The sequence below is a fragment of the Heterodontus francisci genome, chromosome 35 (assembly GCF_036365525.1).
Source record: "Heterodontus francisci isolate sHetFra1 chromosome 35, sHetFra1.hap1, whole genome shotgun sequence".
NCBI classification, from domain to species: Eukaryota; Metazoa; Chordata; class Chondrichthyes; order Heterodontiformes; family Heterodontidae; genus Heterodontus; species Heterodontus francisci.
The window spans coordinates 57,410,938-57,436,764 of NC_090405.1; the positions used below are offsets into that span (position 1 = coordinate 57,410,938).

At 43.4% G+C, this 25,827-nt stretch overlaps 1 protein-coding gene across 15 annotated transcripts in view; it reads left to right on the top strand.

Annotated features, from left to right (window-relative positions):
* Positions 1-25,827, top strand: part of LOC137350732 (leucine-rich repeat-containing protein 49) — a 422,174-nt gene that overhangs the window by 12,170 nt on the left and 384,177 nt on the right. For 10 of the 15 annotated variants that reach the window (XR_010969477.1, XM_068015697.1, XM_068015702.1 and 7 more), the window contains 4 exons: positions 7,645-7,732; positions 9,838-10,011; positions 11,868-11,973; positions 19,560-19,763. Coding sequence is in view for 14 of the 15 variants with exons in the window: in XM_068015697.1 (XP_067871798.1) it covers positions 7,645-7,732; positions 9,838-10,011; positions 11,868-11,973; positions 19,560-19,763 (572 nt within the window). In the remaining variant the exon portion in view is untranslated. Of the gene's footprint in view, positions 1-1,852; positions 2,396-7,644; positions 7,733-8,726; positions 8,803-9,837; positions 10,012-11,867; positions 11,974-19,559; positions 19,764-25,827 lie in introns of those variants that run through there. The other 5 variants (XM_068015707.1, XM_068015698.1, XM_068015709.1 and 2 more) reach the window with 5 other exon arrangements.

Here is a 25,827-nt window from a genome sequence, read left to right on the forward strand (position 1 = left end):
GAAATTGCTGGGGCCTTGACAGAAATCTTTGCATCCTCATTGGCTACAGGTGAGGTCCCAGAGGACTGGAGAAGAGCCAATGTTGTTCCTTTGTTTAAGAAGGGTGGTAAGGATAATCCAGGAAATTATAGGCCGGTGAGCCTTACGTCAGTGGTAGGGAAACTATTAGAGAGGATTCTTCGGGACAGGATTTACTCCCATTTGGAAACAAACGAACTTATTAGCGAGAGACAGCATGGTTTTGTGAAGGGGAGGTCGTGTCTTACTAATTTGATTGAGTTTTTTGAGGAAGTGACGAAGATGATTGATGAGGGAAGGGCGGTGGATGTTGTCTATATGGACTTTAGTAAAGCCTTTGACAAGGTCCCGCATGGCAGACTGGTGCAAAAGGTGAAGTCACACGGGATCAGAGGTGAGCTGGCAAGATGGATACAGAACTGGCTCAGTCACAGAAGACAGAGGGTAACAGTGGATGGGTGTTTTTCTGAATGGAGGGATGTGACTAGTGGTGTTCCGCAGGGATCAGTGCTGGGACCTTTGCTGTTTGTAGTATATATAAATGATCTGGAGGAAAATGTAGCTGGTCTGATTAGTAAGTTTGCGGACGACACAAAGGTTGGTGGAGTTGCGGATAATGATGAGGATTGTCAGAGGATACAGCAGGATATAGATCGGTTGCAGACTTGGGCGGAGAAATCGCAGATGGAGTTTAATCCGGACAAATGTGAGGTAATGCATTTTGGAAGGTCTAATGCAGGTGGGAGGTATACAGTAAATGGCAGAACCCTTGGGAGTATTGACAGGCAGAGAGATCTGGGCGTACAGGTCCACAGGTCACTGAAAGTGGCAACGCAGGTGGATAAGGTAGTCAAGAAGGCATACGGCATGCTTGCCTTCATTGGTCGGGGCACAGAGTATAAAAATTGGCAAGTCATGTTGCAGCTGTACAGAACCTTAGTTAGGCCACACTTAGAATATTGCGTGCAATTCTGGTCGCCACGCTACCAGAAGGACGTGGAGGCTTTGGAGAGTGTACAGAGGAGGTTTACCAGGATGTTGCCTGGTCTGGAGGGCATTAGCTATGAGGAGAGGTTGGAAAAACTCTGATTGTTTTCACTGGAACGACGGAGGTGGAGGGGCGACATGATAGAGGTTTACAAAGTTGAGCGGCATGGACAGAGTGGATAGTCAGAAGCTTTTTCCCAGGGTGGAAGAGTCAGTTACTAGGGGACATAGGTTTAAGGTGCGAGGGGCAAAGTTTAGAGGGGATGTGCGAGGCACGTTTTTTATACAGAGGGTGGTGAGTGCCTGGAACTTGCTGTCAGGGGAGGTGGTGGAAGCAGATACGATAACGACATTTAAGAGACATCTTGACAAATATATGAATAGGAAGGGAATAAAGGGATATGGGCCCCGGAAGTGCAGAAGGTGTTAGTTTCGGCAGGCATCAAGATCGGCACAGACTTGGAGGGCCGAATGGCCTGTTCCTGTTCTGTACTGTTCTCTGTTCTTTGTTCTTTGATTGCACAATGTTCAGCATTCGCCACTCGTCAGAAACTGAAGTAACCCATGTCCAGATGCAGCAAGACCTGGACAACATCCAGGTTTAGGCTGATAACTAGCAAGTTACATTTGCACCACACAAGTGCCAGACAATGACCATCTCAAACAAGAGAGAATCTAACCATCTCCCCTTGACATTCAATGGCATTACCATTGCTGAATCTCCTACTATCAATGTCCAGGAGTTTACCATTGACGAAAAACTGAACTGGACTTAAATGCTGTGGCTACAAGAGCAGGTCAGAGGCTGGGAGTTCTGCAGCAAGTAACTCACCTCCTGTCTCCTCAGTGCATGTCCACCATCTATGAGGCACAAGTCAGGAGTGTGATGGAATACTGTCCATTTGCCTGGATGGATGCAGCTCCAACAACACTCAAGAAGCTCGACACCATCCAGGACAAAGCAACTCGCTTGATTGGCACCCCATCTACAAACATTCACTCCCTCCACCACCGACACACAGTGGCAGCAGTGTGGACCATCTACAAGATGCACTGCATCAACGCACCAAGGCTCCTTCGACAGCACCTTCCAAACCCGTGACCTCCACCACTTAGAAGGACAAGGGCAGCAAACTCATGGGAACACCACCACCTGCAAGTTCCCCTCCAAGCCGCACACCATCCTGACTTGGAACTATATCGCCGTTCCTTCACTGTAGCTGGTCAAAATCCTGGAACTCCCTTCCTAACAGCACTGAGTGTACCTGCACGAAATGGACTGCTGAGGTTCAAGAAGGCAGCTCAGCACCACCTTCTGAAGAGCAGTTAAGGATGGTCAATAAATGCTGGCCTGGCCAGTGATGCTCACATCCCATGAATGAATAAAAAGGTTATGCAATACCCTTTTGAAAGCCATGATTGAATCTGCTTCCACCATACGCTCAGGCAGTGCATTCCAGACCATAAACATGTTCTATGTAAAAAGATTTTTCCTCATGTCTCCTCTGGTTGTTTTGCCAGTCACTTCAAATCTGGTTCTTGACCCTTCCGTCAATGGCAATTATTTCTCCCTATCGACCCTATCCAGACTCCTTGCGATTTTGACACCTCTATCAAATCTCTTCTTAGAGAAGGTTGAGAATAACCCTAGCTTCTTGAATCTGTCCTTGTAACTGAAGTCCCTCATCCCTGGAACCATTTTTGTAAACCTTTTCTGCACTGTCTTGAATGCCTTCATATCCTTCCTAAAGAGTGGTGCCTGAATTGGACAGAATACACTGGTTGAAGCTGAACCATTGCTTTATAAAGGTTCACCATGACCTTCTTGCTTTTGTAAAGCCCAGGATCCCAGATGCCTTATTACCTACCTGTTTTCTCAACCTGCCCTGCAACCTTCAACAATTTGTGCTCAAGAGTCTCTGCTGCTGTACTGCCTTTAGTATTGTATCCTTTATTTTATAGTGTCTCTTCTTGTTTTTCCTACCAAAATGTATTACTTCACACTTCTCTGCATTAAATTTCACTAAATTCATCTGCCACGTGGCCACCCATCCCATTATCCTGTCCATGGCCTCTTGAAGCTTATCACTATCCTCACAGTTCACAATACTTCCAGGTTTTGTGTCATCCGCACATTTTGAAATTGTGTCCTGTACACCCAAGTCTTGGTCATTAATATATATAAAAAAAAACAGGGGTCCTATCACTGACCCCTGGGGTTCCCCACTGTATATGAACATACAAACATATGAATTAGGAGCAGAAGTAGGCCATTTGACCCTTGAGCCTGCTCCGCCATTCACTAAGATCATGGCTGATCTGTATGTGTCTCGAATTCCGCACTCCCACGTACCCCACCCCTCCATATCCCTTGATTCACTTGCCTAACAAGAATCTGTCTACCTCCGCTTTAAAAATATTCAATGACACCGCCTCCACCACCTTCTGAGGCAGTGTTCCAAAGTTGCACAACCCTCTGAGAGAAAAAATTTCTCCTCATCTCTGTCCTAAAAGGGCAACCCCTAATTTTAAAACCGTGCCCCCTAGTTCTGGACTCGCCCACAGGAGGAAAACATCCTCTCCACATCCACCTTGTCTAGACCGTTCAGGTCTTCAATCAAAACTTCAATAAAGTCTCCCTCACTCTTCTAAACTCCAGTGAAAAGAAGCCCAGTCTGTCCAACCTTTCCTCATAAGACAACCCACTCATTCCTGGTATCAATCTAGTAAACCTCCTCTGAACCACCTCCAAAGCATTTACATCCTTCCTTTAATAAGAAGACCAAAACTGCGCACAGTATTCAAGATATGGTCTCACAAATGCCCTGTATAACTGAAGCATAACATCCTTTTATTTTCAATTCCTCTCGTAATAAAGGATATCATTCCATTAGCCTTCTTAATTACCTACTGTACCTGCATACTAACTCTTTGTGACTCCTGCATTAGAACACCTAGATCCCACTGCACTTTGGAATTCTGCAGTCATTTTCCGTTTAAGTAATATTGTGTTTTTTTAATTCTTCCTGCCAAAGTGAACAATTTCACAGTTTTACCACATTATACTCCATCTGCCCGATTTTTGCTCACTCAACTTATCGATATAGGTCTACAACCTCCTTATGTCCTCTTAGTTTAGTTTAGAGATACAGCACTGAAACAGGCCCTTCGGCCCACCGAGTCTGTGCCGACCATCAACCACCCATTTATACTAATCCTACACTAATCCCATATTTCTACCACATCCCCACCTGTTCTATATTTCCCTACCACCTACCTATACTAGGGACAATTTATAATGGCCAATTTACCTATCAACCCGCAAGTTTTTGGCATGTGGGAGGAAACCGGAGCACCCGGAGGAAACCCACGCAGACACAAGGAGAACTTGCAAACTCCACACAGGCAGTACCCAGAATTGAACCCGGGTCGCTGGAGCTGTGAGGCTGCAGTGCTAACCACTGCGCCACTGTGCCGCCCTTCACAACATACTTTCCTACCTATCTTTGTATCACCTGCAAATTTAGCTACTCTGCCATAGCTCCCCTCATCTAAGTCATTGATATAAACTGTAAAAAGTTGAGACCCCTGCGGGACTCCCTCAAGTCCCGTTTCTTAGCGCTAACCAAATACGTTCTGTCCTTGGCCCCTCTAGGACACCCTCTCCGGCACTGTAATATTCTCCTGAATCAATACAGCCACCCCTCCTCCTTTCTTCCCTATCTACATTCCAACATTACAACAGTGACTATACCTGAAAAGTACTTCATTAGCTGTAAAGCACTTTGAGATGACTGGTGGTCATGAAAAGTGCTATATAAATGCAATATAATAAAAACAAAATACTGCAGATGCTGGAAATCTGAAATATAAAGCAAGAAATGCTGGAAATACTCAGCAGGTCTGGCAACGTCTGTGGAGAGAGAAGCAGAGTTAACGTTTCAGGTCAGTGACTTTTCATCAGAACTGGCAAAGGTTAGAATTGTAATAGGTTTTAAGCAAATAAAGCGGGGGTGGGGCAAGAGATAACAAAAGGGAAGGTGTTGATAGGACAGGGTCACAGGGAATAACTGACCTGAACGTCATGGAGCAAAGGCAGATATAAATGCAAGTCTTTTATCTTCCTGAACATCTTGTAGCCAGGAGTATTTAGTACCTAGACCTGCCTTTTTTGAGCCAGGTCTCCATTATTGTCAGAGCATCATATTCCACTTGGCTATCTGCTGCTTACCAACCTTATTTACCACACTCCCATACATGCACAGTAAACCTAATTTAGACCTTACTGTTTCCCTCTTACTCTGACCCCACTTAATGTCTTACTGTTTCTTACTTTAGTGCTATCAGTCTCTCCCACTTCATTGTACACTTTGTTTTTCCTTTTAATGTTACCTCCTGGTTCCCATCCCCCTGCCAGGTTAGTTTAAACCCTCCTCAATAGCACTAACAAACCGCCCTGCAAGGACATTTGTCCCTGCTCTGTTCAGGTGCAACCTGTCCAGTCTGTATGGGTCCCATCTTCCCCCAGAACCAATCCTAGGAATCTAAAACCATTCCCACTGTACCATCTCTCTGGTCCTGCATTCATTTGCTCTGTCTTCCTATTTCTATGCTCACTAGCGAATGGCACTGGGAGTAATCTGGAAATTACTACCTTTTTGAGATCTTGTTTGCTAGTTACTTTCCTACGCCCTAAAATCTACCTGCAGGACTTCATCCCTTTTCCTACCTATGTCGTTGGTACTGATGTGGACCATGATCTCTGGCTGTTCACCCTCCCCCCTCGGACTGCTTGACTCCTGGCACCAGGGAGGCAGCATACCATCCTGGATTCAATTCTGCGACTGCAGAAATGTCTGTCTGTTCCCCTGATGGCGCAGTGGTTAGCACCGCAGCCTCACAGCTCCAGCGACCCGGGTTCTGTTCTGGGTACTGCCTGTGCGGAGTTTGCAAGTTCTCCCTGTGTCTGCGTGGGTTTCTGCCGTGTGCTCCGGTTTCCTCCCACAGCCAAAGATTTGCAGGTTGATAGGTAAATTGGCCATTGTAAATTGCCCCTAGTGTAGGTAGGTGGTAGGAGAATGGTGGGGATGTGGTAGAGAATATGGGATTAATGTAGGATTAGTATAAATGGGTGGTTGTTGGTCGGCACAGACTCGGTGGGCCGAAGGGCCTGTTTCAGTGCTGTATCTCTAAATAAATAAATAAACATCTCTCACCAATGCTTTCCCAATCTTCCTGCTGTGCCCCTGTACAGCTGAGCCAGCCATGGTGCTGTGAACTTGGCTCTTGCTGTACTCCCCAGAAGAACCATCTCTGACCAGTAATGAGAACTGAATACCAGTTGGAGAGCGAGATGTGCTCGGGGGACTCCTGTACTAACTGCCTGGATCTCCTTCAGTACCCGTTAACGCATTCCCCGTCTGCCCGCATAACCTTAAGCTGTGGGGTGAATGCAGCCAGAAATGTGCTACCCATGAAAATCTCAGCCTCGCAGTTGTGCTGCAGTGACACCAGCCGCTGCTCAGGATCTGAAACCCGGAGCTCACGCTGCTCCAGCTGATGACACTTCCTGCACGTGTGGTTGTCCAGGACATTCAAAACGTCCAGGCAGTCCCATGTGGAACAGGATGTGCAGTCTACAGGACTGAGATGCCCTGCCATGCCTCTATTTATTAGACTATTAACTGACAACAGAAATAAACCTAAGACTTAAATAAATAAAGACTCACCAGCTACTTGCCAATCAGCTGCTTCTCTTGTGCTGACGTCACTTTTTTATAGGGAGTTTACTGAATTTTTTAACTTTAATTCTTATTATCTTTATACCTCAGATTTTAATTTACAGAAAAATTCAGAACCCTTTAGTGTTACTATCCCTTGTTATGTCATTTTAACTTTATTGCTTAGACTTGGTTAATTGAACACTGTATATGATAAATTATCAAATTGGCTTTTGTTATATGCTAATAAATGTATCTATTCTTACTTCATAGTTGATTTAAATTAAACTTAATTAAAAGCTTAACAGTATACTCACGCCACGTGACATCACTTCGCAATATATCCCCGCCTCTTGCCGCTGCTCCCACTCCACTCCTGGGCCACGCCCTTTCTGATCACTCTGCTTCTGGTCCACTTGCTCTGTGCCCGCTCCACTTGGGCCACTCGCTCTCTGGCTGCTCTGCTCCCGGGCCGCGCCCTCTCATAAACTGGCTATATATTGTGGTTCCCTCATTGTTGCTGTGCTCTCTAACAGCACTTTTGGAGTACCTTCACCAGATGGACTGCATTGGTTAAAGGAGAAGGCCTGCCACCACTTTCTGAAAGTCAACTGGGGATGGGTAATAAGCTGACCTTGCCAGCAGTGTCCACATCCTGGAATCTTATTAAATGCAAGATAATTGATGACCTGAGATGAGTTAAGAATCAAAAGTGTTCCATTTCTCTCTAACAAATCTGGTGAAGACTTCAATTACAGCTACTGTCTGCCTTTAACATTGTGAAAATCTAGTCATTTTAATTTTAATATCTTACTATTGTGGTTTCATTCAGTGACCAGAGCCATGAGAGAAATTCAGAATCCAGGGTTCTAAAGTTCCATTTATCCAAATCCACAGAAATGTTGTTTTTCTTTTGCAGGTCGACTGTAGATTAAACAAGGAGCTACTTCCTTCACATAATAAGGTTTTAAATGTAGATGGTGACAAGCATTTTCTTTGCAAACCAGGTAAGGTACCTCCGCCAGCTTTTTATCTATATGCAGCTGCTCAGATCGTGTGATTGGGATCATGGGGAACTGTGGACACTTTTTTCCAGTAGTTAATGGTCATGATGGAGACTTAGAAAACAGTGCTCTTTGAGCACGGGAGTGGGTGGAGGGTCCGGCCTGCACCGAGCATGGGAGAGGGTAGAGGGCCCGGCCAGCACTGAGCATGGGAGAGAGTAGAGGGCCCAGCATGCACTGAGTGTGGGAGAGGGCACAAACCATACTGAGCACTGGAGAGGGTACAGGGCATGGCCCACACTGAACAGAGGAAAGGGTACAGGACCCGGCCCGCACTGAGCAATGGAGAGGGTGCAGGGCCCAGCCTGCACTGAGCATGGGAGTGGGTACAGGGTCCGACTCTCACTGAGTATGGGAGAGGGTAGAGGGCCTGGCCTGTGCTGAGCATGGGAGAGGTGGTAGGCATTGTGGGCACTTCACAGTAAGTCAGTCAGCACTTGAGAAAGATGGGTCAATACTCAGCACGCTTCATCAAGCCCTAACATTGTGTTCCATCTGAAATGCTAATGTTTTTCTATTTCTGACACTGATCTTTAATTTTCCAGCATTTTCCCCTTATTAAGACTTTCAGCTTTTGTGATTTTATATTTCTTTTGACTAGCATGGAAGTAATGTGTCCATTGCTCATTCTCATTTGGCTGATTTTAGTAATGTCTATCCTGCTTAATGACAGTGTCATTTGGTTTATAATAAAATTCAGTTCAGACAGTCAGTTCCACATATGGTGTAATGTTTATCTTTCCTATTTTGTGGAGATGACCTCATGTGCTAATTACTGGAACAATGTTTTCCTTGAAAATGTGATGTTTTGAAAGTTTTCCAACATTCCAACTGTGTTTGCTCACATTTACATGCCTGCACGTGATATGATTGCTGTATTTAGGATTCTAAAGGGACGGGATAATGTAGATTATGACGAGCTATTTCCCCTTGTCCAGAACAGTAGAACCAGAGTTCAGACCTACACTTGAAGCAGGGTAACGTCAAAACTAATCTACGGGTGCAACATTTCAGTGAGTGAATTGTAAATCTGTGGAGTCGACTGTCTAGGGAGATGATAGAAGTAGTACTGAAGAGCATGTAAAATACCTGTTATGTTAAATCTTTGATTATATTGATGAGTTAGAACTGAGATTCCTCACTACCTGGCGGGTGGGAGGGTGGGATTATGATTAGATTATCAGGAGGGTGACAGCTGTAGCTCATGAACAGACATTGTCTCCGATAGGTATTTTCTCCATCAGTGGCCCTGTAGCACTTCCCTCAACTCCCTCAGGCTGTTTCCCCACTCTACTCTTAAAACTCTGGCATCTATTGCAAAATGTTTGCATTGACTGATATGTTCAATACATCTCAGTTTAAATGTCATTGAGTTACCAAAGAAAGTTATTTGCCTTCAGGTCTGTAGCTCTGCGCAGCATGCATTTCTTTTTGGAAATACTCATGAGCCCTGGTTCCTTGGTACCATAGAGAAATAAATAAATAGAAAGTCAGTGCCCCCTCTCTGCTTAAACATCTTTTAAACTGTATTTTGCCCTGATTTCTGCAGCTCTTTTTTTTTTTCTGACTCTGCAAGAGCTGTTGAAACTTGGTTTCTGACAAAGCAGATTGTGCAAAGCAGGAGCAGATCTCTTAGCCAGTGAGCTTTAATGATTTGATTGGACTTCACAATAAACTTCAAAAATGTAAGGGAACGCAACTAAAACTGCTGAGGTATCCTGGGTTGCCAGCAAATTGTACACTCATATTAATCGTGGAAAAGTGGTGTTTCTGTGAAAAATAGGACCTGAAACCCTGCAGGGATTCAGCAAAACAGAAACATTTGGGAACCTCTGATTTCGAATAAACATGTAGTTAATATTTTCTATTCAGTGACTATTGCATGTGTTTTTTTTGCCATTGAAAGTCAGTTCTTTATAGTGTTTAACTAAATTATTTGAATGTAATTTGATAGAAATCCATGTTAAGCAGCATGTCAAGTACACAAGTTATAGTGAGGCAGACTGCACACATGAAGATGCTGCATCCAGTTTTTATGTCGTTCACAGACACAATGTGCCATGATGATGCAACCCACTACTACTCGGATTCAATGTCGCGGGTTACAGCTGGAGACATGCCGTCGCATGTTCCCCTTTCAGTAAAATGCAAGTCACGACAGGGCTCTCGTAGCGCTGTCCCTCCCCCATCTCACAGTCAAGGAACCTTGCCATACTTACCAGGTACTTACAGTTTGTAAATTGTTGTGTTTCAGTTGTTAAAAAGGCTGGTGGAGTGTTGGCCTTTATCTCAAGAGGGCTGGAATACAAAGGGTGATGAAGCTTGGGCTGATAAGTGGCAAGTAACATTTGCGCCACACAAGTGCCAGGCAATGACCATCTCCAACAAGAGAGAATCTAACCATCTTCCCATGACATTCAATGGCATTACGATTGCTGAATCCCTGACTGTCAACATCCTGGGCAGTTACCATTAACCAGAAATTGAACTGGAGTAGCCATGTAAATACCATGGTTACAAGAGCAGGGTCTGAGGCTAGGAATCCTGTGGCGAGTAACTCACCTCCTGACTCCCCACAGCTTGTTCACCATCTACAAGGCACGAGTCAGGAGTGTGCTGGAATGCTCTCCACTTGCCTGGATGGGTGCAGCTCCAACAACACTCAAGAAGCTCGATACCATCCGGGACAAAGCAGCCCGCTTGATTGGCACCCCGTCCACAAGCATTCACTCCCTCCACCACCGACGCACAGTGGCAGCAGTGTGTACCATCTACAAGATGCACTGTAGCAACGCACCAAGTCTCCTTAGACAGCACCTTCCAAACCCGCGACCTCTACCACCTAGAAGGACAAGGGCAGCAGGTACATGGGAACATCATCACCTTCAAATTCCCCTCCAAGCTACACACCATCCTGACTTGGAACTATATCGCCGTTCCTTTACTGTCGCTGGGTCAAAATCCTGGAACTCCCTTCCTAACAGCACTGTGGGTATACCTACCCCAAATGGACTGCAGCGGTTCAAGAAGGCAGCTCACCACCACCTTCTCAAGGGCAATTAGGGATGGACAATAAATGCTGGCCTGGCCAGCGACGCCCACATCCCCATAAACGAATAAAAAAAAAAAGTTATGTTGCAGCTGTGCAGAGCTCTGGTTAGATCCCATCTGTAGTAATATGTTCAGTTCTGGACATTGAACCTCAGGATATATGTGGTTTTGGAGGAGGTGCAGCACAGATTCTTTAGAATGATATGTGGAAGGGTTAAATTATGAGGACAGGTTGCATAGACTAGACTTGTATTCCCTGGAATATAGAAGATTAGGGGGTGATTTAATTGAAGTTTTTAAGATGATTGTAGGATTTGATAGAGTAAATAGAGAGAAACAATTTCCTCTGGTTGGGAAAGTCCAGGACAAGGGGGCATAACCTTAAAATTAGTGCTTTGTCACTCGGGTAATGTCAGGAAGCACTTCTTCACCCAAAGGGTGGTGGAAGTCTGGAACACTCTTTTCCCCCCCGAAAAAAAAAGCTATTGAGGCTGGGAGTCAATTGAAAATTTCTAAACAGAGATTAATATGCTTTTGTTATGCAAGGATATTTTCTTTCTTTTGGGCCTCCTTATCTCGAGAGACAATGGATACGTGCCTGGAGGTGGTCAGTGGTTTGTGAAGCAGCGCCTGGAGTGGCTATAAAGGCCAATTCTGGAGTGATATTGAGGTTTATGGAATCAAGGCGGTTAGATGGAATTAGGATACAAATCAGCCATGATCTAACTGGATGGCAGAACAGGCTGAGGAGGCTAAATGCCCTCTTCCTTTTCCTATGAATCTCGTCATGAACTGAAAATTCATCTTTACTCAAAGAAGTACAAAATTTTTTTCATTTTCACATTGCATCTCTTGCCTGCAGAGTTGACTCAGTCTTGGAATATTTCTTCATTTATTTGGATTAATTTTTCTTTTGCATGTTGCACACAGTGTATCATAATGTGGCTTCCAGTACTCCGGTGCTTTAATAATCTGTTCTAAGTATATAGTGGATTTCTCTATAATTGGAGCGATTATTATCTCCTAGGTGACCATGTAATTTTTTCTGAGATAGCTTCAACACCTGGAATACCTGTTGTATGCCGCACACCCGAGGAACGGGCAGAGCATTCTGATAGGCTAAATTTAGACAGGTGAGTCGCATTTCGGAATATGAAAAGCATTTTTTCATAGTTGGGGGGGGTGGGTGCGGAAGCGATGTGGTTTGCAGGGTCCCGAGAGAATGAATATGTTTATAACTAAAAAAGACACCAAGTGTGCAGTGTACGCTTTAGCTCGTAGAAAAGTCATGTGTCTGCATGCTCTTCCTGTCCTTAAATTATACTTCCTATTTTATATTGTTGTCACACTTTTATGTAAACTCTCTCCATTATAAATTCCTGTATCCATATTTATGAAGGAAATGGTGTGATGCAATTACGTTCTGGTGTTGTAGTCCTCAGTATTGTGTTTCATACATCCTTTGTCTGCACCAGAGAGAAACTGCTCAGATTAACTTATCTTGCTTCCTAACTGCTGTAACTTTTGTAATTACAAATAATATATAAACTTAAGGGTCTTATTAGAAATCTTAAGTCTGCACGTCATAGTCATTGGCTGCCTGTGCTGTAATGATTCATTCAGCTCATCAAGTCCATGCTGGCTTTCTGTAGAGCACTCCAGTCAGTCCCATCTCTCGCTCTATCATCATAGCCTTGCAAGTCTATTTCCCTCAAGTGCCAATCCAATTTCCTTTTGAAATCATTGATGTCTCTGCTTCCACCAACCTCGTAAGTCATTACAGCTTGCTGCGTAAAAAATGTTCTTTCTCACATCTCCCCTGTATCTCGTGTCCAAAACTTTAAATTCGTGTCCCCCTATTCCATATACCATCAGCTAATGGGAACAGCTTTTCTTTGTCTACCTTATAGAAACCTGTTATAATCTTGTACACCTCCATCAAATTAGAGGCCTGCTGTAGGTCGGGAAAAAGAATCTGACCTGAACCCAGCCGACCCGAGCCCGACCCGGCCTGAGTCCCTCCGATTTTGCCCCGAGCCTGACCCGACCCTGCCACGCCACTACTCGACCCGATCTGGCCATCCCTTTCCTTAGCTTCCTGACACCGAGCCTGCAAGAAGCTGCAGCGCATGTGCGATGATGTCATAGTGACGTCACTCGCTCACTGCGAAGACTGAGTTTTGTTCCGGACTCCCAGATCAGGTAAGTTTTTTATTTTTAATACTTAGCAGCAGAGCACATACCGTGTGTGTCCGGCCCGGCCCGGCCCGACCCGAGCCCGAAAGCCGGCTCCGGAAGTTGGGCCTGACCCGACCTAAACCTGATACATGTCGTTGGGTCCCGTCGGGTTCAGGTCGGGTAGCAGGCCTCTATATCAAATCTCCCTCAACTGCCTTTGCTCCAGGGAGAATAACCCTAGCTTCTCCAATCTAACCTTGTAGCTAAATTCCCTTATCCCTGGACCATTCTGGTAAATTTCCTCTACATCCTCTCAAGGACCTTCATATTCTTCCTAAAGTGTGGTGACCAGAACTGGACGCAGTACTCTAGTTGTGACCTAACCAGAACTTTATAAAGGTTCAGCATAACTTTCCTGCTTTTGTACTCAGTACCACTATTTATGAAGCCCAAAATATTGCCTCTCCCAAACTTTTCTGCCAAAATGCATCACATTCTCTTTTTTTGTATTAAAGTTCATCTGCCACTTGTCTGCCCATTCTGCTAGCCTATCTATGTCCTGCTCAGTCAACTGGCATCATCCTCACTGTCTGCCATACCTCCAAGTTTGGTATTGGCAAATTTTGAAATTTTACCCTGTATTACAATATCCAAGTCATTTATCTCAAAAAAAAAGATAGTGGTCACAGCACTGACCCTTGGGGAACACCACTGCTTACCATCCTGCAAATCTGAAAAGCAACTGTTTACCACAACTTGCTGTTTTCTGTCCTTAAGTCAATTTTTTATCCAAGCTGACAACTGACCCTTCTATTCCATTCGCCCTCAATTTTGTTAACCAGCCTTTTATGTGGTACTTTGTCTAGTACTTTCTTAAAATCCATATAGACAACATTCATTGCATTCCCTTCAACCTCCTCCATTACTTCATCAAACAATTCAATTCGATTAGTCAAGCACGATCTGCCTTTTACAAATCCATGCTTCTCTCCTTATTTAACTCAAACCTCTCCTAGTGCATGTTAATTTTTTCCTTGATAATTGTTTCTAATACCTTACCCACCAGTGATGTTAAACTGATCGGCCAGTAGTTACCAGAAATATCCTTAAGCACTTTTTGATGGAGTGGATACAGAATGTTTCCACTTGTGGAGAAGTGCACAACTAAAAGCCATCATTATAAGATAGTCACCAAGAAATCCAATAGGGAATTCAAAAGAAACTTCTTTCCCCAAAGAGTGGTGAGAATGTGGAATGCGCTACCACAGGGAGTGGTTGATGTGAACAGTATAGATGTATTTAAGGAGAAGCTAGACCAGCATATGAGGGAGAAGGTTACGATGATAGATTTAGATGAGGTAAGATGGGAAGACGCTCGAGTGGAGCATAATTGCATGGACTGATCAGGCCAAATGGCCTGTTTTTGCTATATTCTATGTAATTCTTGAACAAGGGTGTCAAATTTGCAACTTTGCAATCCTCTGATACCGCCCCCATATCAAGGGAAGATTGGAAGGTTACGGTAAGTCCTTCTGCTATCTCCACCTCCACTTCCATTAGCAACCTGGGATGCAAGCCATCCAGACAAGGTGACTGATCCACTCTAAGCATAGCCAGCCTCTCCAGTACATCCTGCCTGTCGATTGTCACTCCATCCATTATCGCTACCATCTCCGCTTCCACCAATATTTTGTTAGCATCCTCTTCCTTAGTAAACACCAATATAAAGTAATCATGAAGTATTCTAGCCTTGCCCTGCACCTCTAAGCATGTATCACCTTCTTTGTCCATAATAGGCTCACCACCCCCCCCCCCCCCCCGTCCCCTTTACTACCCACTTACTATTTACATGTCAGTGCAAGAGTTTTGGGTTTCCTTTTATGTTAACTGCCATTCTATTCTCATTCTTTTATTGCCAGTCTTATTTTCCTCTTCACATTCCCTCTCAACTTATTGTATTTGACCTGGTTCTTGCTTAAAGAATTCACCTGACATGCATCATATGGCCTCTTCTTTTTTGTTTCATCATATTCTCTATCTCCCTCATTATCCAAGGAGCCCTAACTTTGGTTCCCCTACCTTTTCCTCTTGTTAGAATGTACCTAGCCTGTACTTGAAACATCTCTTCCTTAAAGATCACCTAATGTTCCTTTCCAGTTTTTCCTGTCAAATTTTGGTTCCATTTTACCTTGGCTAGATCACCTCTTATTCCATCGGAGTTAGTCCTCTTCCATTTTGAATGTTTTACTTTAGATTGTTCCTTGCTCTTCTCTATTACTAATCTAAGCCTTGTGATACAGTGATCACATTTATCCAAATGTCCTCCCCCTGATACTTAGTCAACTTGGCCCACCTCACTCTCCTGCATCAGATCCAGCAATGCCTCCTTCTAGTTGAACCGAGAACTTACTGGTCAAGGAAGTTCTCCCCCTCCTTTCCCTTTACTCTAACATTATTCCAATCGATATTTGGGTAATTAAAGTCCCCAATATCACCACTCTATAGCTCTTGCACCTCTCTGAGATTTCCCTGCAGATTTGCTCCTCTATCTTTCGCTATTTGGAGGCCGATGGAATACCCCCAGTAGCGTGATCATCCCCTTTTTGCTTCTCAACTCTAACCACATGGATTCTGTTCTTGCCCCCTCAAGGGCATCCTCTCTTTCCAACACTATAATATCTTCCCTAATCAGTGCTGCCACCCTATCTCCCTTTTTTCCTTCTCTGTCATTTCTGAACTCTTTGTACCCTTGAATATTAAGTGCCCAGCCCTCACCATTTTTAAACCGTGTCCGTCATTGCCACCGCATCATATTCCCTAATGGCTATTAGCGCTTATGGCTCACCAAACCTATTCACCACACTTTGTGTGTTTACATACATGCATTGTAAATGTGTCATTGTATTCCGAGAAGTCCTTCTTACTCTTCTCCTATCTAATATGGTACTATTTCCTTCACTAGTACTATCTAACACTCTCACTATGCACTTATTTCTCTTCTACTTCTATATGCTGGTGCCCGCCTCCCTGCCAATTTAGTTTAAACCCTCTCCAACCACACTAATGAACCTCTCTGCGAGGACATTTTGATGAACTTAAGCTTATGGGTGGTGCAAGATAGGATTCCCAGTTGATTCTAGAGATAGCAAAAGCATGAATGAGGGTTTCAGCAGAAGATGGACTAAGGTAGGGGCAGAGCTGGGTTATATTACAGAAGTGGAAGTAGACAGGTATTGTGTTGGAGAACAAATGGGACCTGAAGCTCAGCTCAGGGTCAAATAGGATGACGAGGTTGCAAAGGATCTGATTCAGCCTGAGACAGTCATCAGGGAGGGAGATGGAATCGGTGGCTAGGAAACAGAGTTTGTGGCGAGTGTGAAGATGATAGCTTTAGTCTTCGAAATGTTTAATTGGAGTAAATTTTTACTGATCCAGAACTGAAGTTCTGACAAGCAAAATGAGAACACAGATCCAGTGGTGGTTAGGTGGCGCTGGGTGGCGTCAGCGTACGTGTGGGACCTGACCATGTGTTTTTGGATGATGTTGATGAGGGGTAGCATGTAACTGAGAAATAAGAAGTGATATATACTTGACTCCAGAGGTAACATGCAGAAACAGAAAGAGAAGACATTGCAGGTGATTCATTACAACTGGATAGGCAAGAGAGGAACCAGGTGAAGGCAGTCCCATTCAACTGCGCAATGAGGAGGATGGTGTGGTTAACTCTCAAAGGCTGCACAGATGTCTAGAAGCATGAGGAGGGATGGTGCACCACAGTCACAGGATGTCATTTGTTACTTTGATTAGGGCTGTTTGAGTGCTGTGGCAGAGTCTGAAAACTGATGGAATGATGGGAAAAATGGGCACAGATTTGAGAGATGACAGCATGTTGTAGGACTTTTTAAAGGAAAGGGAGGTTAGAAGGACAGAGGAATCATGGATGGCTTTTTTGAGGAGGGGGCTGGTGATAGCAGATTTTGAATGGAAGAGGACATTACCAGAAGAGAGGGAACTGTTATCTCTGCCCTCTAATCTTGCTTCACCTGAAGACTAATTGGTTTTGACTTCCTGTCTGAAACGACATGGGAATGCTGCTAGTTTACCAAGTAGCAAAGTGTCAGTTCCTGTACCGATTATCCCCCTTAGGAAAAGTCAAGGAAAATTGCAATCATACCTGTTCTATGCATGCTTACCCGTACATATTCTTAATTTACCTGTCGCATTGAATGACTCCTTCACAGGGACTGATATAAATAGTACAAAAGCAAAACATTGCTGCAAATCTGAAATAAAAATAGAAAATGCTGGAAATACTCAGCAGGATTGGCAGCACCTCTGGAGAGAGAAACAGAGTCAACGTTTCAGGTCAGTGACCTTTCATCGGAACTGAAGAGTCAACTCTATTTCTCTCTCACAGATTCTGCAGTCCTGCTCAGTATTTCCAGCATTTTCTGTTTTCATTTCTGATATAAAGGATGCTCTTTGCTCAGGATTTAGAAGGTTAGTGTGTGTGTTTGCCTTTCCAGCAGTGTGATGATTTCATAAATTTGAAAGAAAGGAAGAGGGAGTTAAAATTTTATTTTTTAAATTTTGTTTAAAAAATCAAATTATTCAAGAATTTGAATTAAATAGTAAAGATAATACTCTTCAGGAGGCATTGCATGTTTGAAAAAATGTGTATTAATGAAAAATTTAAACAAAACAAGTTTAAATTAAGAGGAGCAGAATCTGTTAGCCTGATGCTGTGTCTTGCTACAGCATCGTAACTGAGTGACAGATTTTTGGGTATGAAGGGATATGGAGCTAAGGCAGGTAAATGGAGTTCGGGTGCGGTTCTAATTGAATGGCGGTACAGATCTAATTAGCGGAACAGATTCGAGGCTGAATGACTTCCTCCTGTTCCTGTGTTCCTTTGTTTCCGTTTGTATTCAGTCATTTACGGCATAGAAGGAGGTTATTCGGCCCATTGAGTCCATGCCAGCTCTCTGCAGAGCAAACCAGTCAGTCCCACTCTCCTGCTCAATTCCTGTAACCCTGCAAGTTTATTTCCTTCAAGTGCCCATCCAATTTCCTTTTGAAATCATTGATTATTTCCGCTTCCACCACCCTCATGGCAGCGAGTTCCAGGTCATTACCAATCGCTGCATAAAAAAAGTTCTTCCTCACATTCTTCTTGCATCTCTTGCCCAAAGCCTTCAATCTGTGTCCCCTAGTCCTTGTACCATCAGTTACTTGGAATAGTTTTCCTTGTCTAACTTATCTAAGCCTGTCACATTCTCATACACCTCTATCAAATCTTCCCTCAATCTCCTTTGCTCCAGGGAGAACAACCCCAACTTTTCCAACCTAACCTTTATAACTAAAATTCCCCAACCCTGGAACCATACTGGTAAATCTCCTCTGCACCCTTTCAAGGACCCTCACATCCTTTCCAAAGTGTGATGATCAGAACTGGATGCAGTGCTCTAGTTGACGCCTAACCACAGCTTTATAACAGTTCAGCATAACTTCCCTGCTTTTGTACTATTTATGAAACCCAAGATCCCATATGCTTTGCTAACCACTCTCTCAATATGTCCTGCCATCTTCGAAAGTTGATGCACATGCACCCCCAGGTCCCTCTGTCCCTGCACAATCTTTAGAACTGTACCGTTAAGTCTATATTGCCTCACCCTATCCCTTCTGCCAAAATGCTTCACCTCAAACTTTTGTCTGTATTAAATTGCATCTGCCACATGTCTGCTCATTCTACTAGCCTATTACTGTTTGCAACTCCTCCAAGTTAAAGTTGCGTCTGAAGCTGGAGCAGATTAATGCACGGGTCTAAGGGCCCCTAATAGAGTTGTCTAGTGTGGTGCGGTGCTTGGGTATGCAGAATGTAGCAGGAGATTTCACCTCAGTGTAGAGGGTGCAACTTGGGCTGGTTGGGAGTGTGAAGGCAGTGCCAGGCAGCAGGTTTAATGCTGACTGAAGAACTTAGACATTTAACAAATGTCAGTTGTGTTTCTGCCACCCGTTGATTACTCTCTGCCAGGGCCAGGGCCTGAACACTGCAGGAAGTGCTGCCTGACCTCCTTGCTGTAGGCTCAATTGGGACTGGACTGAAACCACCCAGTGCATTTTTCACGTAGGGTCTTCAAGTCAACAGAAAGCGGAAACTTCCATCAGTGTACACTGGTTTTGAATCCAGGTCCATAAAAACCTGTGCTTGATCATGTCGCCTCCAGTATCACAGGTAAAAGGTCAGTGTCTGACCCTTGCACCTCTAGCCCAATTGGAATGACTGTTCTATTGAGAAAAAATTACCTTGGAACGTATTTGTATTTCAAATTACCATTGTGGTTTCCCAGTATGTTCAACAGCGAACACTTCAAACTCCGTGCTGTTTGCAAATAACCACTTATTTGGGAAAGGGAACTGCAGTTTTAAATTGGTTTGAACTACTCAGCTCTTTGTTGAAATAGGAAATATTGTTTGACCACATTTCGAACCTGCTGAATATTTTACCATCAGCAATTTTGTGTTTTTACTTGTTATCCAGGCGCAATCTAACAGTCTGTCCGATTCTGGAGGGCGAGCAGCAACTTCGTTTGTTGAATTTCCAGCACAATCTCATCACTCAGATCCAGCATCTTTCCAACCTGCGACGCCTTATCTTTTTGGACCTTTACAACAATCGGATTGAAGAAATCTCTGGTCTCTCTTCTTTGAAGTCGCTTCGTGTCCTTATGTTGGGCAAGAACAGGTATAAAACATTGATTAGTGAATACTGGAAATAGATTGCTTTGTCGCTCAGTTGGATGAAAGTCTGGTTAAGTGTGGGATGAGGGGTTCTAAGGATAAGTACAGTTGGAGATGATCAAAAGCTGTTTGGTACATGGTTTCTAAGCTACTGGAACCATGGGTGTGTTAAGCAAGATGTCTAGAAAGAACTTGTAATTATATAGTGCCTTCTCTCTCAGGATGTCCTCGAACATAATGTATAATATAAAACACAGGATGTGGTTTTTGATAGGCACTCTGCGCATGATTACCTGGAAGTGACAGCAGTAAGAAACTTTACATAATTTCGGCTCAACAGATGAAATAGGTGGGAGAAGTCTGGAATCGAATGACAAGGTAGATGCAGGAAGGATGTTCCCGATGGCGGGGGAGTCCAGAACCAGGAGTCATAGTCTAAGTATACGGGGTAAACATTTCAGGACTGTGAGGAAGAGAAATTTCTTCACCCAGAGAGTGGTGAGCCTGTGGAATTTGCTACCACAGAAAGCAGTTGAGGCCAAAATATTTTATGTTTTCAAGAAGGAGTTAGATATAGCTCTTGGGGCGAAAGGGATCAAAGGATATGGGCGGAAAGTGGGAACAAGTTACTGAATTGGATGATCAGCCATGATCATAATGAATGGCGGAGCAGGCTCGAAGGGCCGAATGGCCTACTCCTGCTCCTATTTTCTATGTTTCTATGAATGGATTGTACATGGTTTGGGGAAGGAAATAGCTGAGTGGGTTGAATAGCTTTCTTATGTGATCTTATGCACCTGGAGCAACTTCTGTGATGGTAGAGAGTTTGGATAAACTCTCCCTCCAATAAAGTAGGAGAAAGTAAATGGAAGTGGATGGGTGGAGGCCTTTGCTCAGAAGTTGACACATGGGTTACAAGAACCTTTTGTAGAGGTTGCCATCATGAATCAATCCTATGGTTCATTCCTGTTTTCAGTAATTCATCTTTTCACTCTTTTCTCCCAGTGTGCGATGACTATTATATGCCTCTAAGTTGATAATGCACTGTATCTATTGTGCATTTCTTCACAAGTTGAATTTAGTCTGACTACAGGATTGTGGTTTGTAAAATGTGTACCAGACAAATAATTAATACAAAAGCAAAACCCTGCAGTTGCCAGAAAGCTGCAATATAAACAGAAAATGTTGGAAATACTCAGCAGGACAGGCAGCATCTGTGGAGAGAGAAAGAGAGTTAATGTTTCAGATCTGACGAAAGGTCATTGACCTGAAATGTTAACACTCTTTCCCTTTCCACAGATGCTGCCTGGACTGCTGAGTATTTCCAACGTTATCTGTTTTTATACCAGAATAATCAGTAATGCCCTTCTCTGACACTGAGTATGCATTAACTTGCAGCTCAGCTCCTGATCATCTGACTCATAGTAGTTCTACCTGCCTTGGTTCTGTAATCTTTGCCTAATCTATTAATTACAGTTTTGAAACTTTCAATTGACCACCCTCCTCCCTGACCCCCCCCCCCCACAAAACTCTCAACTTCAACAGCTTTTTAGGGGAGAGTCCAGATTTCCATCATCCTTTGTGGGAATATATGCTTCCTGACATCACCCTTGGTCTGCATGTTATTTTAAGGTTATACCTCCTTGTTCTTGAGTGACTCCTCCACCAGAGGTAGTTTCTATCTACCCTATGAAATCCTTTAATCATCTTGAAAACATCAATTGGATCACCCCTTAAGGAATATAAGCTGGTCTCTGAAACCTGTCCTCATTATTAATCCTTTTAGTCTTGGTATTGTTCTGACAAAATGTGTGCAGCACTCTGTCCACACCAGTATACCCTTCCTGAGGTGCCGTGCCAAGATCAGAGAGCCAGTGTGGATTTGTAAAGGATAAGGCATGTTGAATTTTTGAGGAGGTAACTAACATAAGATCTAGATGTGCTGGCGGAATTGGGCCCATGTTTGGCAAATGTGACTTAACTTAGAATAGTGTTATGCATGTGGGCAGATCAAATGCAAAACATCCATACATCCCCTAGGGAAAAGAATTAAAGCCAGCAGTAAAAGAGAGACATTTGGGTGCTTTAGTGAATCAATCTCTAAAGATACATGATCGATGCTATGATGCTATAGCTATTACAAAACGGGTTCTAGGGTCACAGCACAGTTCACTAAAACCAAAGCATAACCTTTCGGCATTGCACAAAACCTTGGTTAGTCCTCAGTTAGAATACTGTGTCCAGTTTTTTTTCTTCTCCACATGGTGTGTGATATTGAACATAGGAACAATAGTAGGCCTTTTAGCCCCTCAAGTCTGTTCTGCCATTCAGTGAGATCTTGGCTGATCGGTAACCTGACTCTATATACCTTTTGCCTCTTTATACTTTTGGCTAACAAAAATATATCAATCTCAGTTTTAGAATTAACAATTGATCTAATATTAATTGCCATTTGTGGAAGAGAGTTCCAAACTTCTACCATCCTTTGCCTGACATTTAATGATCTGAGTACTTGGATCCCTGCTGTTTTATAACTTTTCTCCATTTAGAAAGTACCTTGTTGCTTTTAGGTCTAAAGTGGATGACCTCACATTTGCCTACATTGAAATCCATTTGCCACAGTTTTGCCCATTCACATAATCTATCAATATCACTGTAATTTTATGCTTCCATCTACACCTACACTGCGTACAGTACCGTCAATCTTTGTATCATCACATTTTTGATATGTGGCTTTCTATCCCATCATCTAATCCATTAATGAATACACTGAATGGTTGATGCCCCAACAGAGATCCTTGTGGAACACCACGAGTTGCATCCTGACAATTAGAGTACCTACCCATTATTCCTAATCTCTGTCTCCTGCTCACCCAGTTTCCTAACCAGAAAAATAATTTGCCTTCTAACAGTCTCTTATGAGGGACTTTATACAATGCCTTCTGGAGGTTCATTGTGATGAAGTCTGCATGTGCAGACTGCTATTTGAACAATTGATCTGTTGAATGTAGGTGCACTGATCTTGGATTCAAAGCATGTACTTTTTTCAGAGACAGTTCTTTACTGGAAAATCAAACCAAAAGCTTCAGAGTTCTGTTATTAGAAATTAGAGCTGGATGGAAACGGGTAAAACAAAGTCATATGAACAGAGACATGTGACTGGAACTCTGGTTTCATTTTACAAGATTATAGACTGCAGTGTTGAAACAAGCAGCAAGCTGTTGTTTTCAAAAAAGACAAGCTGCTGTGATTAGAATCTGTTTTCTGGGAGCTGGCCCTTGGCAAATCCGAGTTGCTACAGCTGTTATTGGTGCCTTAAAGAGTTACCAATATAACCGCACCATTAAGCTGTCATGACCCAGGCTGAGGACATTGAGAGGCGACAGGACCGAAATGTTGAAGGGAAGATTGTAATCCTCGTTATCAACAAGAAGGCATACCTCTGTGTCTGCATCTTGGAAGTTGGGATCTGTAGATCTACCTGAAAAGATCAGAGATCTGAAGGACTTTGTGGCCGTAATAGGTGCTATCTGTGCTGAGAGGACTACCCAGAAGATCCGTGAGATCTATCTTTGTTGCATCTGATAATTACCGTGTAATCTTTAAGCTATGTATGTTATTGATCGTGATTTAACTGTTAGTTCATGTTTAATTTATGTTGGCTTCAGTTTTGGTGTTAAAGTAAAATTTATAAAAGTGAAATCTTGTCTTTTTTTTCTAAACTGGGGTTGGTCGGTGGATTGGATTCTTTTGGTTTGTGATCTCCACAGGAATCATAACACCATAAAGAGTCATAATGGCACGGAAGGAGGCCATTCGGCAACATCGAGTCAGTGCTAGCTCTCCAGTCAGTCCCATTCCCCAACTCTATCCCTGTAGCCCTGCATGCTTATTTCCCTCAAGTTCCCATCCCAATTTCCTTCTGAAATCACTGATTGTCTCTGCCTCCACCACCCTCGTAGGTAGTGAGTTCCAGGTCATTACTCGCTGTGTTAAAAAAGAAAGGTCGTCCTCATATTCCCCCTGTATCTCTTGCCCAAAACCTTAACTCGGTGTCTCCTAGTCCTTGTAGCGTCAGCAAATGGGAACAGCTTTTCTTTGTCTACCTTCTCTAAACCTGCCATAATCTTATACACATCTATCAAATCGCCTCACAATCTCCTTCACTGCAAGGAGAACAACCCCAGCGTTTCCACCCAAACCTTGTAACTAAAATCCCTCATCCTAGAGCCATTTTGGTAAACCTCCTGTGCACCCTCTCAAGGACCCTCACATCCTTCCTGAAGTTTACTGACCAGAACTGGACGCAATACTCTAGTTGTGGCCTAACCAGAACTTTATACAGGTTCCGCATAATTTCCCTGCTTTTGTACTCAGTACCTCTGTTTATGAAACTCAAGATCCCACATGCTTTGCTGACCATTCTCAATATGTCCTGCCACCTTCAGAGTTCAATGCATGTGCACCCCCAGGTCCCTCTGTCCCTGTGCACTCTTTGGAACATTAAGTCTATACGACCTTTCCCCATCCCTTCTACCAAATGCATCATCTCACACTTCTCTGCATTAAATTCCAGTAGCCACTTGTCTGCCAATTCTGCTAGCCTATCTATGTCCTGTTGCAGTTGATTTGCGTCATCCTAACTGTTTGCCACTCCTCAAAGTTTGGTATCATTGGCAAATTTTTAAATGTGATTCCCTATTCCAAGATCCAAGTCATTTATATATATCAAAAAAAGCAGTGGTCCTAGCACTGACCCTTGGGGAACACCACTGTGTACCATCCTCCAGTCTGAAAAATAACCATTTACTATGACTCGCTGTTTTCTGTCCTCCAATTTTTTATCCAAGCTGACAATGACCCTCCTATTCCATGAGCCTCATTTTTGTTAATCAGTCTTTTATGTGGTACTTTGTCGAACACTTATAATCTAAATAGACAACATTCATTGCATTCCCTTCGTAAAGCTTCACTGTTACTTCATCAAAAAATTCAATTAGATTAGTCAAGCACAACCTGCCTTTCACAGATCTGTGCTGGCTATTCTTAATTAGCTCAAACCTCTTCACGTGCCTGTTGATCTTTGCCTTTTGTTGATTATTGTTTCTAAAACTTTACCCAACACATATGTTAAAACTGACTGGCCTGTAGTTACTAGGACTGTCTATACACCTTTTCGAACAAGAGGGAAAGATTTAAGGTAATTGGCAAAAGAAGCAATGGCAACACGAGGAAAAACTTTTTCTTGCAGGGAGTAGTTAGGATCTGGAGTGCAGTGCCAGACAGTGTGGTGGAGGCAGGTTCAATCGAGGCATTCAAAAGGGAATTAGATAGTTATCTGAAAAGGAGGAATGTGCAGGGTTTCGGGGCGAAGGCAGTGAATTGCTCACACGGAGAGTCGGTGCAGACATGATGTGCCGAATGGCCTCCTTCTGTGCTGTAACAAATTTTGTGATAAGTGTGTCACATTTACCACTCTCCAATCCTCTGGCACCTCCTCTGTATCTAGGGAAGATTATAGTAAGCCCTTCCACTATTTCCACCCCGATTTCCTTGAGCAACCTTGGATGCAAGCCATCCAGACCAGGTGACTTATCCGCTCTAAGCATAGCCAGCCTTTCCAGTACCTCCTGCCTCTCAATTTTCACCCCATCCATTACCTCTACCATCTCCGCTTCTACCGATATTTTGCCAGCATCCTCTTCCTTAGTAAACACTGATACAAAGTACTCATTTAAGTATTCAAAAGTTGCCATGCGCTTCTAAGCGTATATCACCCCCTTTGTCCCTAATAGGCCCCACCTAGCATCTTACTACCTGCTTCCTACTTACATGCCGGTAGACAATTTTTGGGTTCCCTTTTATGTTGATCGCGATTCTATTCTCATATTCTCTCTTTGCCAGTCTTATTTTCCTCTTCACTTCACCTCTGAACTTAGTGTATTTGACCTGGTTGTTGCTTGAAGAATTCACCTGACATGCATCATACACCCTTTTTTTGTTTCATCATATTCTTTATCTCCCTTGTTATCCAAGGAGCCCTGACTTTGGTTCTCCTACCTTTCCCC